We start from the raw sequence: 16858 nt of genomic DNA on the forward strand, positions 1-16858 counted from the left end.
CTTTTAAAACTGCTGTTTGGAGTTACCAATCGCGGTAAAATGTTGTGGGAGGCTTTAGGGTGCTGTTTGAAACTTTGAAATTGCTGTGAGAGTTGTGGGAGAGCTGTAGGGTGCTGTTTGGAACTTTGAAATTGCTGTTTGGAGTCATTGGGGGTTGTATGGTGCTGTTTGGAACTTCATGGTTGCTGCCTGGAGTTTTAGGAGGTCTCAGGATCATTCTGTAAGCTTGCTAGTTGCTGCCCGGAGCTGTAGGAGGCGTTAGGATCACCGTGTAAGCTTGCTAGTTGCTGCCCGGAGCCGTAGGAAGTCTTAGGATCACCGTTTAGGATGCTAGTTGCTGCCCAGAGCTGTAGAAGGCCTTTGGATCACTATTTAGGCTTTCTAGTTCCTGCCCGGAGCTGTAGGAGGCCTTAAGATCACCGTGTAAGCTTGCTAGTTGCTGCCCGGAGTTGTAGGATGCCTTAGGAGCATCGTTAGAAGTTTCTAGCTGCTGTCTGGAGTTGTATGAAGCCTTAGTATCACCGTTTGGAATTTCTAGCTGCTGTTTAGAGTTGTAGGAAGTCTTAGGATCCCTGTTTGGAGTTCCTAGCTGCTGTCCAGAGTTGTAGGAGCCTTAGGAGCGCTGTTTGAAGTTCCTAGCTGCTGTTACGTCTCGTTTTGCTGCTTTTTACACTAGAATTTCTGTTTTCTCCATTTTCCTGAAAAATTTATTTAAATTCCCTGCAAATTATATTATGATTTATGAGCTAACCACTCAGCAGCAACAACAGCAGCAGATATGCCAACTACACATGTATATATTTTTTTTGTCATTTTTATTACTGTAATTTATTCCTGCTTTAATGTATCATACATGCTTAGTTGCAACAACATTTTCAAAATAAAATAATTTTAAAAAATAAACAACATTTTCAAAACAAAATAATTTTTTTTTAAAATAAATAACAAATTCAAAACAAAAATAAAAAACATAACACATACTTTTGAATTTACGGGAGTTATTTGGATGAGGTAACCTACGGTTGCTAACGAAATCTTCATAGTTTAAATGTGCTTAACAACTCATTTGGACTAAGTAAATTAAAAAAAAATAGTGGTACAAAAACGAGGGAACCGTAAGATCCTAACCGATGCTGCTCTAATCAACTTTAACCTCTCATAATGCTTGAATGACAACAAAATCAAAACTTTAAAACATAATTGGTAGAACTTTTTGAATCTTAGATTTTAGGATTAATACTTCGATAAGGTGTTTGGAGCCAACTTTGTGGACAACACGGCGAGAAACTTGGATCGAGCAACAAGAGGATCTTCTTCAGCATTCTCTCTTCCTAGCATAATAACAACCCATAGGACTTCGAGGTAGTTGTCCTAACATGACGTAAATCCCCACTCTCTCTTTAGACTCCTGTGCAACCATATTGTACAGCTAAGTCCTAACTCACCTTCGGTTTCGAGGTTGTCGTTCAGTATGACGTAAACCCTCTTATCTTTGCAGACTATCTGCATAATCATATATTATGCACATATAAATCTCAAATAATAAAATTAGCAGGATTAAACACTTGAATAACATCATCTTCAAAACGCAGCCACACAGTATGATAGTTCGGGAAGTCACTTAGGGTTCTCCTTAAGATCCGTGACGTCCCTACCTTTTCCTTTCTTTGAACTCCTGAAAATAACTGTTCGCACTTGAGTCACTCCCACTTGCATTTTCACGTTCTACCGTGAAATCCTAAACCTTGAATTCTTGAAGAATTATCGAGAGTTTTCTCAAGTGACCCAGTCATTTGGGATGTAATTAACGGATGTAATTAACTATAGGGGCTATAACTAGAGGGGTTTGTCTCTATAGGGAACTTGGAACCCAGGTAAAATAAACCTTATTTAATCTTGATTTAAAACACTAAAATGTTATGTATGTAAATATGAAAGTTTATGTGTGAGATATGTAAATTATATCATAAATCTCTTAGTTTGTATGATTGGGTCTATCGCCGAGATATACACTAATCTTTCGGGAAGGTGTAGTATTCGTGGTATCAGACACGATTATATAAACTATTGGACGAATCAGATCTATTTGGTCTCATTTTTCAGAAATTAAAATACACTACTTTCAAAACCAAAACTATATATCTCATATATTAAATTGAATTGACAAAATTATTTTCAAATTGAAAAGTTGATCGACATCATGTCATGGTGGATGTATTTTTTTTTAGTACATATGGTTGTTTGGTTATCGTACACTTGTGATTTTTGTTTGATCATTTAGTTCTTTTAATAATTTTTATTCACACTCCTTCGCTAATATCCAATGCCTCTGCCTTATATTTTTGTTCTTGTTTAATATATATGTCTTGTATGTATGCGTGTATGAGACACATGGTTAATTAAAGTACTTGGTAAGATTTCAATTTGTCATTTGTCATCGAATCCGTTATGCATACGTGCAATCAAATAGAAAACATTTTTCTTTAAAATTATTACATGAAGCTTTGCATGCATTGAGATTTTTATACAAATAACCAAATTCACATGATTTGAAACCTTTTATGTGTTTCTTGAAGTAATTTGCAATTCAATTATTATAACTCAAAACTCTTGTCAGTTGTCTCAAAAAACATACGAAGTTGTCTAAAACATCCAACTATATGAAATAAAATATCTCCATGGCTTCAAGTAATGCACGAAAAGCTTAATTGAATGATCCGAAAATGCACTTTATGTTAAAAATAGGCTTAAATTTAAACTTTATTTCATCTCAAATTGCAACAATTATTTTGAACTTCATAAAATCTTTTTTTAAAACAAATTCAAAAACATCAAGTTATACACACGCTTGAGTGGATCACCTGTCTATAGTGAATATTGTAGGTCTTAGTCAGTTTGATCCTTCTTCTCACCAGAATTGGAGTTAATTAGACTTATGATTAATAGTATTTAAGCAACAAAATTTAACTAAATTTCAAATATTAATGATTAAATCAATTTTCACCCCAATGATCACCATATTGACAAAAAAATCTCGATCGGAGGCGATTGTATTTTTAAAACACCCTCAAAGTTTAAGTAAAATTATTGCAGGTTAAATATTGACTAAACTTTAAAATTCATTCAACGAAATAAATAAAAGATAAAACATTCATATGAACTTTTATTATTTAAAGCTTAAAATAAATTCTATTCACCTTCTACAGTTGTTTGAGTTCATAAATAGTCAATGTCATATCAAGTGTATTTTTGTGTTTCTTTTAAAAAATTCCACGCTAGTAAGGAATTGACTTGTGTTATTGATTGCAAAATGGCTTTATAAAAATAGCGATTACGAATAGAGTGTTTTGATTTGGTGGTTCATCACAAAATGATAACATTATATTATGGTTAGGTATGTTTTATAACGACTCTGCCTCTTGAGTTGCTAATCGTAGGGTATACTTGATAGGACAAAAAACCCTATGTTAGCCGAGTTTAACTTAAATTTATCTCCTTAGATAAAATTCGCCTTAAGTTTATAGAGTCCCCTTAGATGGCACAACCTATGCTTGTTGATAAGGTTCCACTATCTTATTGAAGTAGACCAAAGATTGACAACCCGTGACTTTGAATCTATCGGCTCTTTATCGGCTATACCATTTCATCCTTTGTTAGTAAATTTTTTTTGGGACTTTGAATCTCACCTAAACTTTCATATTTACACTCAAATCTTTTATATCACATAAAAAATAGCATTACCTCCACTTCTTAAAAGTGAAATACAAAACTTTTCATGCATAGGTTTAATGCACCAAGTGCTATTTATGTAAGTATGAAAGTTTAGGTGTGAGATATGTAAATACCTAAGAATCTTGTGCTATGTATGCAAATTTCTCATTTTTGAAAATAATTTAATCCAAAATTGGCATGGCTATTTGTTGAGCATTTGAACCGTAATGTCTATTAGCCTTAATCAAAATTTATTTTACTATTGAGAGGGTTATTAGCCACAGGGGCTTGCTTTTATGAGAAATTCGAACCAGATTTAAAATTCATTCAAAATGATGGTGAAATTTTTGGGTATTGTCTTATGTTAAGGCTAACATGCATTCTGAAACTTACCAAAATAACACATAACTCTCTTTGCAAGAGGCCGGGTTGTGAATTTTTCGATCCCACACATCTATCTATAGTTAGGGCTCTTTGTGGTTAGATCTTTATACTAGTTTATGGTCGTTTATGCACTTTGTAAGTTATAGTTTTGTAGTTTACAGGGTTTTGATCATCTTATAGATTATTGTAATTTTCTGTGTGGTATATACTATCAGCATTGCAGCTAGGAATTTGCTACCGCAACTGATAGTTTTTACTGGTAATTATTTTATGACTATTAGCATATTTTTTTAATATGGAGAATTATATATTGACTAGATCAAATTCCTTGAGTATTTTTTTTAACCTTTTAAATGTTTAGAAACCAATCCATCTATTATGAGGTATGATAATTGTATAAAAGAGACTTCAAGGTGTAATTTTAAAAATCTTGTATGTTTTTTTGGTCCATACTTTTTTTGAATCTAAATGAAATACAGCCATATAAAATGTAAGTTTTTTTTTTTTTTATAGCATTGCAAATTGGAATGATGTTTTAAAGAGAAAATGCTTTTAATAAACATAAATGTTAGTAAGATTCAGGAAAAGGAATATATTTAATCACATTTCACATTCTTAGAAATTTGTACATTATTTATTATTTATGTTGGTTGAAATTTGAACTTGCACTGTAGCTTTGTTTCATTTTATTCAACTCCTTGTATGGTTGGGAAGAGGGTACGAAGGAAATGGTGAGGTCTGTCACTAAATCTTCAGTAGGGTGAGAGGGAGAAATGTTGTGGTAAAAATGTGAAGGAATTTGGTAGAGATTAGCCGGGGTAGAGCGGGCACCAAATTTTGTGGGGCTGTGAGCGTGCTAGTTATGATATAAAACTTTATTTGCTCATGTATGTAACCGAGCAATACATATCATATTCAACATTGCGAATATCCTTGTTATATTATCAAAAGTATTCTAGTTTTAAACTTCTTTTTTTCGGAAGTAATTCATAATTGTTACCTCCTAAGTTTGTTTTATCTATATATGTTGAAATAAGCCAATAAAGAATTCTTTCACTTTGTTTGCATTCTTTTTACCTTGTGTCATTTATATTTTGTGGATATTTTCTGTAGGAAAACTTGCTGTTTATCTTGTCATTACTCATTTTATTTATGTTTTGTTGGTATTTTCTGTACTTGATCTGGTTCCGGATCTTCATTTTTGATTGTCTTCATTTTACTTTTAAAAAAATATTGGGAGTCTCAAATGAATTATGATTTGGGTTCTTATATCCTGACAAAATCTCTTTCTAATTTAAAATTTTGGGTACAGCTTGAGATTTAAGCTGTGAAGTTATACTTTTGCTGCAACTGGTTTATATGTCTTCTTAAAATATGGAATTCGTGATAGTTAGAACTTCAGAATTATGGCTGTTGTTAGTAAAATGTTAAAGCATTAGTAAGTAATGTAGCTTGCATGTTTTCTTCAGCAATATGCAATGCAACAAGCATTTAAGACCATGATGAGTCAAGCAACAGAACAAAATGGCCAATTCAGCAATGCAGCCTTTCCGGCTGGCTCACCATTTCCATTTCCATCAATACCACAGTCATCTCCAACCCCGTCATCAACGCCAAATTATACCTCAAAAACAGCGGCTGTTGTAGATCTCCCTCCGACTAAAGTAGAAGATTCTCGTCCTCCCATCGACTCCAAAGAACAAATTGAACAAAAGCCCAAAAAATATGGTATTTGATACATACGCTTTGCATGGTATCTCCATTATTTCCCGTATGTCTTAATTGGCATTTGAATTTGATTCTTCAATTGTTTTATGTTTTACCCTTAATGACTTAAAATTCAGGTAGGTATGTTTGTTATATTTCTTTTTTCTCGTTCTAAATTTTAATGATAATTACACGTAAATGCTTTCTTCAAGGGTGTGAAAATCATATCGGACATTAAACTTGAAGGATATATTTAAGGTTTAATAGTTCAAACATGATTAAACTAGATGATGTAATAAATATTAAAACTATTTTAATATAATAATGATGTAATAACATTATTTTTATCAATTCAGTAAACAATTTTTTTAATTTAAGACAATTCATTTTTGAATATTTTAAATTATATTCTAAATCAAATTTTTTGAGACATGACATTTTCATGTTTTAATTTAAATATTTTATATCTAGCCATCCATTCAAAATCAAATAGCTAAAATTAAATATTAGAAACGATCGGTTTTTTAAAAACCAGACCGGTTTGCCATAGAAATACTGGTTCTGTGCAAAAGTGGTTTTGAGTTTGTACCGAACTGGTCAAATTGGCCAATCCGGTTTGGTTTTTAAAACCATGATTTTTCATGACATTTCTTTTTGGTCAAGTTACTTTAACTGAATGAGGCAGGCATAATACTTCCTTGGATCTGAAATTGCTCACTTGCCTACAAAAAAAACTGTATTTGATTGAGTTTCATATTCAAGTAACTTTTTCTTAGTTTTAGGGTATACCATAGCTGCCTTGTTGAAGCCCTTGTGATAATGAAGACTGCATACTTAGATTCATTAAACCTATATACATATTTTTGGAGACTTTCATGCAACTATGCATTTTAGTGCTGGTTGGCGATTTCTCTGCTGGTTTTTTTTTCAGATGTGGAGTTGCAAGCAAGTTTCTTAAAATTTTCCCAAGAATTATGAATTAATGGATTTGCATGATATATCTGAAACAATACTCTTCAAGACATTTATTAATTTTGCTAGGGAATGTTGGTATTAACTTCTGCCCAACATTCCTTAATACTTAGACTTGGTGATCATACTTGACTTGTTCTATATATGTGTGAGGAGACGAGCCATTGTATTGGACGCTCGTACCCACTTTCTAACTTGAGCTTTTGGTGTTAAGTGTTTACTTCCAGTGAAGTTGAAACCCGCGTTAAAGGGTGTTATATGTTTGAATCCTGGTTGATTGTGGCAAAGTTGTTTGGAGAGTGGGGTTAGCTCTTGTCCTCCTTCCCTGCCATATGGTCTTGAGCAATGTGTGCTTAATTTCATATTAATGCCGTTACATTGTGTTTCTGATTGAGAGTAACATAGTTTAGTGCACCTTCCCCTCTGCTCATGTTGGTCCTAAAGCAAATTCGTTTGCAAGCCGGTCATGATGCATTTGGTTACAAGCTGAAATTTTGGGTTGAAATGAGTCATATAAATATTAAATCAACAATATGGTATCAGTAGTAATCTGAAAAGCTTGATCTAAGAAGTTTGAGCACCATCTACCATTTCGGAATCCATATTTACAAATCAATCTGGGAGAGTAAAAATTAAGCCTTAATATAGTACTTAAGATTTTCTTGTTCTTTAAACTTTCCAATTCTTTTTTTTTTCTTTCATGTCGGGGATGCCTCCTCCATTTTTGGTCAAATACCAAATATGAATTGGGCTATTTACTGAGATCTTTGGTATGAAATGCGTGAATAACTGGTTTTTTAGTCTACTTTTTATCACCAAAACCAAATATTTATTGTTCTTTTAACTATAACAATTTGGTCTATTAATATGTATGATTTGCTTTTGGAGTCTTGGATTTGCGCTATGTGGGTTTTTAATACCTATTATAAAAGGTTGGATCACATGAGTTTATCTTCTTTTAGATAATGTTAGATAATGAAGTATTGTCTGCCATGGATAGGAATTCACATACGAAAGATATCAAAAGTAAGTGCTTTATTGTCGTGAAGGCTTTTATAAAGTCCATTTTCTTGCCGTCATAACTATTTTGACTGGAATCAGTAAATTTGTTGGTTGGTTGCTTGAACGGTTTATAGTATGTAAGATATTTAATTTTCCTCTTTAATTACTATTTTTAGTGTGGAAATTATGGTTAATTCCACCATTCATGCCTAAACTTCATCTGAACATACAAGCAAATCCTCACTTTCTTCTTTGATGTTGGAAATAATTACTTTTTAAATCTCATGTCATGCAGCCTTTATCGACGTTTCTCCTGAAGAAGTGTTGCGAAAGAGTTCTGAATATTCAAAAGACTCGGAAGAGTCCATTTCTCAAAGTGTGGGTCTATCTGAGAAGGAAGTGAGTTGTGCTATCCTTATTTGTCCTCTTTGCCAGTTCTATTGAAAACAAATCTGCTGTCATATATCTCAAATTTTCTTCAGATTACACTGAATGGAGCTGCCTTTAAACAGGAGCAGAATTTTCCCAGTAAGCAATCTGGATTTCCTAAGTATTTGGCTGATTTTTATGTGGGGAATACTTGGGATATACTTTTCTACTTAATTCAAAGTTTAAAGTAAGCCTCCAGGGCTGTTGGATGAATGACATATATGCCACATGTTATTCATCTAACATCCTGTTGTTACTAATTTTTCCATCTCCTTGTGACTGGTGCACCTGACAGGAACTTTATGTAAGCCTTCTCTAGAGCCATTGATAAAGGTCTCTGCCTTGCCTTTTGCATAATTTTTTTAGGGTGTATTTGTTGTGGTGTTCTTGTGGTGATATTTTAAGTTTGATTCAGTATGATTCTCATAAATCATACTGGCAATTAATTCACCTTTTTTTCCTTTTTGTGATTGGCAGCATGCCTTAGATAATTGGATGTGAAGGTGCTCCGATTCTCGTTCGTGCACTTTGATTGCGATACTTTAGGGTTGCATTGATGTTGTCTATTTTGTGCATGGCTTAACACTTTGATACTGGCATCCTGTTTTCTTTCTTCTCTTCTTTAGTAAAATCACTTGTTTCTTAGTTTCTATCTTGCCTTAATCATTGCTATAATTAATCTTTTCTGGACAAGGTGGGTGGACTACCACTTCTATCTTGTGCAATTAAAGTGTAAATGAATTTGGCTATCTTTGAACATCATTTTATTTTTTTATTTTTCATTTTATTTGTAATCCTCAAAGCGTGAACACATATTTCATTTGTGTATGAATTCTTTTGTTCAAAAACAGGTGCATCAAAAATAGGTACGTCAGGATCTGTATTGTCCGTTGAAGCATTGGAGAAAATGATGGAGGATCCAAATGTGCAGAAGTTGGTTTTCCCGTAAGATAATTTTATGACTGAAGTGGTCAAATGTTCTTTTGAAAAGTTCATGTTTCCATGATCCCAAATATCCACACACGTATGAAAAGTTACATATCCATATGTCTGTGTCCTCGTAAATGATACACAAACTCATTTATCCCATCTTTTTAACATTCTGCTATTTATTAAATTAGTGGGAGGTTAGGGTTTGGCTTTACTAGAGAAGATATAGTTTTATTTTATTTTATTTTGATTCTATTGTCTTTTATAGAGACAAATGTGAAATATTATTTGGACATTGTAAATGGACAATTCTACTTTGAAACCGTTAAATTTTCTTAATTTTATTAAAATTTGAAATTTTTTCTAATTTAGGGTCCGTTTGGGGCAGCTTATTTGGCGCGGTGGCGTTTTGAAAACGCACCTGACCTGTTCGGGTAAACTGCGTTTGGACAGCTTATGTGTTTTCAAAACGCCGAAAACAACATTTTCACACCACACCTATCTGGCAACTTTCTGGCAGCAGACTGGCTTTTCCAAAAAAATAAAAATTTTTAATAGCCACCGCACCCAGCTTATCAGCAGATTATTTGTAATCAGCTTATCAGCAGATTATTCAATAAGTTGCAGCTGCCCCAAACAAACTCTTAGTCTCATCATTAAATTTCTTTGTTTTGTTTTGTTAGACTATTCTAGGTTCTCTTCACTTAAATGTAGCTTTGATTTATTTTATTGTTGCGTGGCAACCCGATTTCTTATCCATTGAGATATTGTTCTCTTTAGCTTAACGGTCTTATGGTTTTATCCCATTGGTGTAACTTCTCAAGAGGTCACATATTCTGAGTGTGTTTTTGTACAAGCACATTTAACTTTGGAGTTTTCGATGAAATTCCAACCATTACTCCAAAAGCTGTGTCGATATTCAAGAGTTTATCTTCATTCTACTTAATGAATTTCACAATCTCCCTCACTAAAGTAACTGACATTTTTGTCAATTTTCCTAACCAAGAATCATCCATCAGTTATTGGTGTAATGATCTGATACCATTTGTAACATCTCGTACTTTCATCCATCAAGATATGATACCCTTCAACTTTATGCATATTTGTGTAACTTCTCAAGAGGTCACCCATCTTCAGGGTGCTCCAGCACGAGCATTCTTAACTTTGAAGTTTCTAATGAAATTCTAGCAAAAAGCTCCTTTAAAAGTTTAGCTTCATTCTACTTAAGGGATTTCATAATAAAAATTTAGACTATTTCTTGATTCATACCAGTCTGATCGTTACACCAAAAGTTGTCTTGAAGTTTAAGAGTTCAACTTCATTCTGCTTAGGGGGTTCATGATCTTCTTCACTTAACTAACATCCTCGTTAGTGCCCTAAACCCAGAAGCATCTACCTAATAGATAGGATCTAGATGTGGCCCCTATAGATTCAAGGGATAACTTGCATCTTGTATCGCTTTGTCCCATTTTTTGGTTTAAGAGGTGGCTGCTATGATGTATAACTTTGTTCTATATGACAATTCCTATCTTCAGACTGGTATAATTCTCTGATGCAATTTGTAACAAACCCAAACTCCACCTATTTAAATACTGTCTGTTTTCTCTTAATGGCTTCAAGGTTGGTGTAACTTCCTAGAAGGTCACCCATCCCAAGGGTGCTCCCGCCTCGCCTAAGCATGCTTAATTTTGAAGTTTCTGATGAAATTTTAACTGTTACACCAGAAGACATCTTGATGTTTAAGAGTTCAGCTCATTCTACTTAAGGGGTTTCATAGTTTTTTTTAATTTAATATAACGTGATTATTTTTCTTTCATACTTGTGGCTAATAAAAGCAATTGCGGTTTAGTAAGGGGTGCAACGGGGTCAGCGTCATGTGAAGGCTTAAACGAGAAGTGCCGTAAGATGGTGAGTCGATGGTAGAGAAGGATCTTTTCTTACATAATTACATCGAGGCTATTGGTGTATATTTAGGCCAACTTTTGAAATGGAATGCATTTTGTCTGAGACATTTGAATGAGATTCATTGGCTTTAGTGTCTTCGACCGAGACAATTCTTCTTGGCTTATCATCTTTGGGATCGTCTATTGGCCCCCTCTGCCAACCTTTGCTGCTTGTTGCCCTCGCTAGAGCCTTGCCACTTGCTGTCGTTTGGTCAGCTCTCTGTGTGGTTCAAGTTGATGTTTGGTGTAGGGCTGGATTGCAGCATGCACGTGAACATTCATCCAAACAGACAAAAATATTAACCATGAGACTAACTTGGATCAATTTTGACTAGTAATGGATCAATTAGAACACATTAAATAATCCAATATTTAAATGATTCCCCTTATAAAATACATGCATTATTTTGACATTGTTCTTGCCTTTGATATATAATTTTCGACAATTTTCTTTGTTATTTGACTTCTAGGAATTGCCTATAAATTTTCATGTAAAAAATTTTAATTATACATTTTTCTTTGAAAGGCATCTTACATAGCTTCGCTCATTTGCTCTACCCTTCAAGTAATATTTTCTGTTTATACATTTGTAACACTTTTTGGAGTTTATGAATAAAAGCACTCTCATTCCATTTCTCGATCCTCAAATAAAAGGTTTGATCTTATATTGATAATTGCTGCAGGTATTTACCTGAGGAGATGAGGAACCCAACTACCTTTAAGTGTAGGTATATTGGTTTGATTTTGTCATTTGATATTCATTTTTTCTTGTCAATCGATAAGCTGAACTGTCTTCATTTTCCTTCTAAATTTGGTTGATGGCTAATTCTGTGCAGCTTCTCGTCAAATAATTATTGATCATTATTATGTTCATTATTTTCAGGGATGCTACAAAATCCACAATACCGGCAGCAATTACAAGATATGCTGTAATGATTATGTTACTTTTAACTTCCTTTCCTAGCTGTAATGATAGTATTGCCAGCCTTTCATATCATCTTTTTATCACGTAACTTTCAAGGTGCTTATCAATGTTAGCTATCCAGTTTTAACTTTTGAAGTTATATCTTCATTTAGTTTTTTATTTTTTTTATATATATTAGTGATAGGGTTGGTGTAGCTCTAGTGGCGGATAAAATTAGAGAGTCGTTTTAGATGATTTGGTCATATTAAACGCCGACTATCTGATGATACAGTTAGTAGAGTAGATCTTTTAGATTTGACTTAAGTTAAAAAGGCAAATGCAGACCTAGAAAGATTGGGTCTATTTTATAAAAAAATATCTTAATTTATTAGAATTAAATGAAAATTTGACACTCAATAGGACACAATGCAGAAAATGGATTGATGTAGCTGACCCCACTTAGTGGGATAAAGGCTTGTTGCTGTTTTTATAATATATTTAACATATTTAAACTGTGTCACCATGTATTTTAATAATATTTAATTTTAATTGTTAATATCATATCTACTAAATTTATATATTATATATTTAGTTTTTGTACTGCAAATTTAAAGGTTTCCAACTAAGTTTTTCTCCTAATTTTATCTTTTTACTTAATTCAACAAATATTTCATTCAGTAGAAATTAGAATTGTATCATGTACAAAAACATACATTAACCTGCCTCTTTTTGAATATGTTTAATCACTATAAAGCCCAAAGTAGTCTCCTGACCATTTGTATATGGTCAATGAAGCCCCAAAATTTTTACAATTCTCTAATTTAGTTCATCAACCATACAAAATTTATCCCCTGGGGACTAAATTAGAATCATTTTTGTATCGTTGTGATCAATTTTGTATCCTCGTTTTCATCAATTTCTATTGTCGAATTTGTTCGAGAAGAATTTTATATAGCCGAGGGATTGAATTAGATAAATGTGATATTATGAGATCAAATTGACCATATAGGAGTAGTTAGTGACTATTTTGGATTTTAAAACTTAAAGTTGATTATATAAGTAAATCTATGATAATTGTGAGCTTCTGGGTCACTCCACAACAATTTTTATTATTAATCAATGCCTTAGTCATACATATCTTTAATAACATCAACATATATTTGACACACTTTTCTGAGTTAAATTACTACAAATTAATTTTTGGGGTACCCAATTATATTCCTTGTTAGTGATACCAAATTAACATTACTCTCTCTTATAGCTTCATTGCTTGATTCCCCTAAAATTAAAACAATTTTGGGTATCACATTTTTTCTTGAATATAGGCTTAACAATGCTTTTCCTCTAATCATTTCACATTTTTTTTTTCTGAAAACATTTATTAAAATGATTTGCTTACTAAATACGTAATTAGATATTTCATTTGGACTCAAAGCTTTATCTTTATGCATTTTTTGAGGGCTAAATTCACTTGATCAATTTATAAAATTATTTACTATATTATTTATTCCTTAAAACTGTTATTTAGTAAGTTATCAAGTAACATTCTTTATTCGCTTTTAATCCATCTAATTTCTTCAAAATCCTAGATCTTTTTTCTTTTAGCTACTCTCTTCATTTATTTTTTTCCCTAAATATCAATTTTATTCTATAGATCACCATCATCTTTGTATACTGTTAGTTCCTTTATCATCATTATATACATTAGTAGCATTAAATTTTTGACATGTTTTAAAAGCATATATTTTTTTTATTCCGAAGATCTCTTTGAATTGAGTGACTTTTTACTTTTGAGCATGACTATGTCCCAAATTACCCGCCTTGATTACCTTAACCTAATCCTAAATTCATTTTATCTTTCAATTTAAATTTCAATTTTCACAGATTCGAAGTTTTTTTTTTTATAATTTTGCTATTCTTCTACAATTAAATGAAATGTACAGTTATACCCAAAACGTGCATAACTGCTCTTAAACATTCTAAATTTAGTTTACTTTCAATCTAGTGCTAAAGTTAACAAAAAAAATGCAATAAACATTAGAAGTTTATCAAATTTCATTTATCTGAACAGGTTTAGATTCAAAAGCACCGAAAACTCACCGTAAGGTTTCCAGTGTAAAACTTGACTTAAAAAAAATACTATGTAATAAGCATCATATTGATGAATTTAAATTTTACTCCACAGTAAGGTAAACTTTAGAATGCATAGAAGCATATATAGGCTCTTATAAATTCGAAAGTATTTATATTTTAATTCTAAAACTCAAATATCACATTCTGCACAATGAACAACTAGACACCGTAGTATATCAAATGCATTGAGTTGAGGCTTCATACAGTTTCCTCACTCGGCCAACTTTCAAACAAACTTCATGTTTAAATATCCTATATAATGGATAAAGATTACTTATAAACTTTTATATCAACACTTTATTAACTCTTTAACTTTAGTTTTTCTTAACTGAGGCCCAATTTATAATTATAATACTATTGACAGAGTGAGAAGAAATGAGCATGGAAAAAATGTTGTCACGGCCCAATTTCTCTCACTTTTTGTTTCTTTTCATGCAAACCTTGATTCTTAATGATCTGGCCAAAAGAGTTTTTTTCCTCCCCTTGGAAAAGATGTTCAAATCGAAACCTATTAGTACTTTCTTATCATATTCACTGCCAAGATCTTGGCCAACCATACAGCTTCACAACCCATTCACCATGGATATCCCAATGCTCAATTTTCTCTTTTTCGCTTTCATTCATTCCCTCAGAAACCTTGTTTTCTAATGACTTCATTCTCGCAGTTCAAATCTTTATGCCAAGAAAGCTTTGTCAATTCCGCCAGCATCCTGCTTGCTCCTCTTCCTTTCTATTGTGCCTGATCCATATTTCTCCAATGTTTGATGTTTCCTCACCACAGCCAACCTCAAGCACCTTTATGTTCAGACCATAAGAATACTAGTTTCTCTTGCTCCAGTGAGACTGCTCGAGTTATTCAATACTTTAGACATTACTTCTCAAATCTCTTTTCTACTTGTCGAGATGTGTCTGAGATGGAAATAAAGTTGTGAGAATTAATTCTAATTTCCTTAATTAAGGAAATTAGAATTAATTCTCACAACTTTATTTCCATCTCAGACACATCTCGACAAGTAGAAAAGAGATTTGAGACTCTGCAACGCGCTGATCTTTGCGTTTCTTCACTGCTGCTTCCGCGCGCTTCTTCCGAAGGTGGAAGCTTCAACGCGCTTCTCCAACTTCCTCCTCTGCGATCTGCGCGCGCTTCTCCGACTTCTCCTTCTCTGCGATATGCGATCGGCGCTTCTCCCGAGCACGGGCTGCTTCCGACTCCTCTGACTTCTGCGAACTATAGGATATCCGACTTCTCCGACTTCTTTCCGCTTCGTCCAAGAGGAGCAGCACGTTGTCACGATCGTCCTTTGCCGCTGAAGTAATTTGCGCTGTTTGCCGCTGTGTGGTCGCTGCAGAGCCTGCAATCCTGTGACGCATATCTCGCGATTTTGTCGCTGTTTGGATTTTTTTTTTCTGCTGCCGCTGCTTTAATTACTGCGATTCTTTTACCTCTGCAGGTTTATTCTAGCCTTAATTGCTGCAAATTTTTTCTTCTCCACCATGTCAATGTCCGAAACCACTATCTCCAACTACTCCAATCATTCTGAAGAATACAATGCTGTTCAGAAAATTGGAGAGTTGCAGAATATTCGGGCATCCAACAGGTTCAATGGGAAGAACTATCTCAAATGGTCCCAAATTGTCCACACATACCTAAAAGGCAAAGGGAGGATTAATCACCTACTTGGAACCGGACCAGAAAAAAAGGATCCAGCCTCTACAGCATGGGAAGAGGAGGATTCCATGATTATGTCCTGACTATGGGATTATATGGACCCAACGATCAGTGACACTTGCATGTTCTTGAACACCGCAAAAGAAATCTGGGACTATATCAACCGCACATACTCAAAAGCCCGCGATGCTGCTCTTGTGTATGAAATCAAGGAAAAAACCGGAGCAACCAAACAAGGAGACAAATCTGTCACAGAATATGAAACTCTATTGCAAAATCTGTGGCAGGAACTGGATCACTATCGTGTAATTGAGATGAAATGCACTGATGATGTTGCCACCTTGAAGAAGTTCATTGAGAAGGATCAGATATATGATTTTTTGGCAGGATTGAATCCTGAATTTGATCATGTTAGAATCCAAATCCTTGGCAAAGAGGATACACCATCTCTAGAAGAGACAATCTCATTAATCCGAGCAGAAGTAAGTCGGAGGAGTGTCATGCTAGAACCACATACTATGGATGGGTCAGCTTTAGCAGCAAACACAAATCAGGAGAAGTCAAAGAACGATAACCAAGGGAAGAAGAACAAAGACAATCTTTGGTGTACTTATTGCAAGAAACCAAGGCATACAAGGGAGAAGTGTTGGGAGTTAAATGGTAAACCTCCAAGCTGAGAATGGGGCAACCATGGGGAGAAATAAAGGCCTCGAGCGCATATGGCAGAGCAACCCAATATAAAGAAAAAATCAACAATAGAGGGATTCAGCGATGACGAAATTGAGAAATTGAGAAACTTATTGGGATCTCTTGAGAAGCTTTCTGGAGCATGTTCGATAGCTCTTTCAGGTAAAACTGTTTGCATGAATGTCTTAGACAAATTATATACCAACTCTTGGATCATTGACTCCGGTGCTACTGACCATATGACCCCCACATCTCAACTCTTCCAGTCCTATACCCCCTGTCAAAGTAATAGAAAAATTATCATGGCCAATGACTCTTTAGCTACTGTTGCAGAGATTGGTGATATACATATTACACCTAGCCTTATCCTGAAAAACGTTCTCCATG

General features: G+C 33.8%; 1 protein-coding gene across 2 annotated transcripts in view; it reads left to right on the forward strand.

Annotated features, from left to right (window-relative positions):
- LOC110023090 (protein TIC 40, chloroplastic-like) overlaps positions 1-16858 on the forward strand; it is a 74148-nt gene that overhangs the window by 34843 nt on the left and 22447 nt on the right. The window contains exons 5-10 of one of the 2 annotated variants that reach the window (XM_020722320.1): positions 5565-5823; positions 8072-8175; positions 8259-8304; positions 9057-9150; positions 11762-11802; positions 11962-12007. In XM_020722320.1, coding sequence (XP_020577979.1) covers positions 5565-5823; positions 8072-8175; positions 8259-8304; positions 9057-9150; positions 11762-11802; positions 11962-12007 — 590 coding nt within the window. The remainder of the gene's footprint in view (positions 1-5564; positions 5824-8071; positions 8176-8258; positions 8305-9056; positions 9151-11761; positions 11803-11961; positions 12008-16858) is intronic. The other variant, XM_020722326.1, reaches the window with a different exon arrangement.

Source organism: Phalaenopsis equestris, unplaced genomic scaffold (assembly GCF_001263595.1).
Source record: "Phalaenopsis equestris unplaced genomic scaffold, ASM126359v1 Scaffold000002, whole genome shotgun sequence".
In the NCBI taxonomy this organism is placed as follows: Eukaryota; Viridiplantae; Streptophyta; class Magnoliopsida; order Asparagales; family Orchidaceae; genus Phalaenopsis; species Phalaenopsis equestris.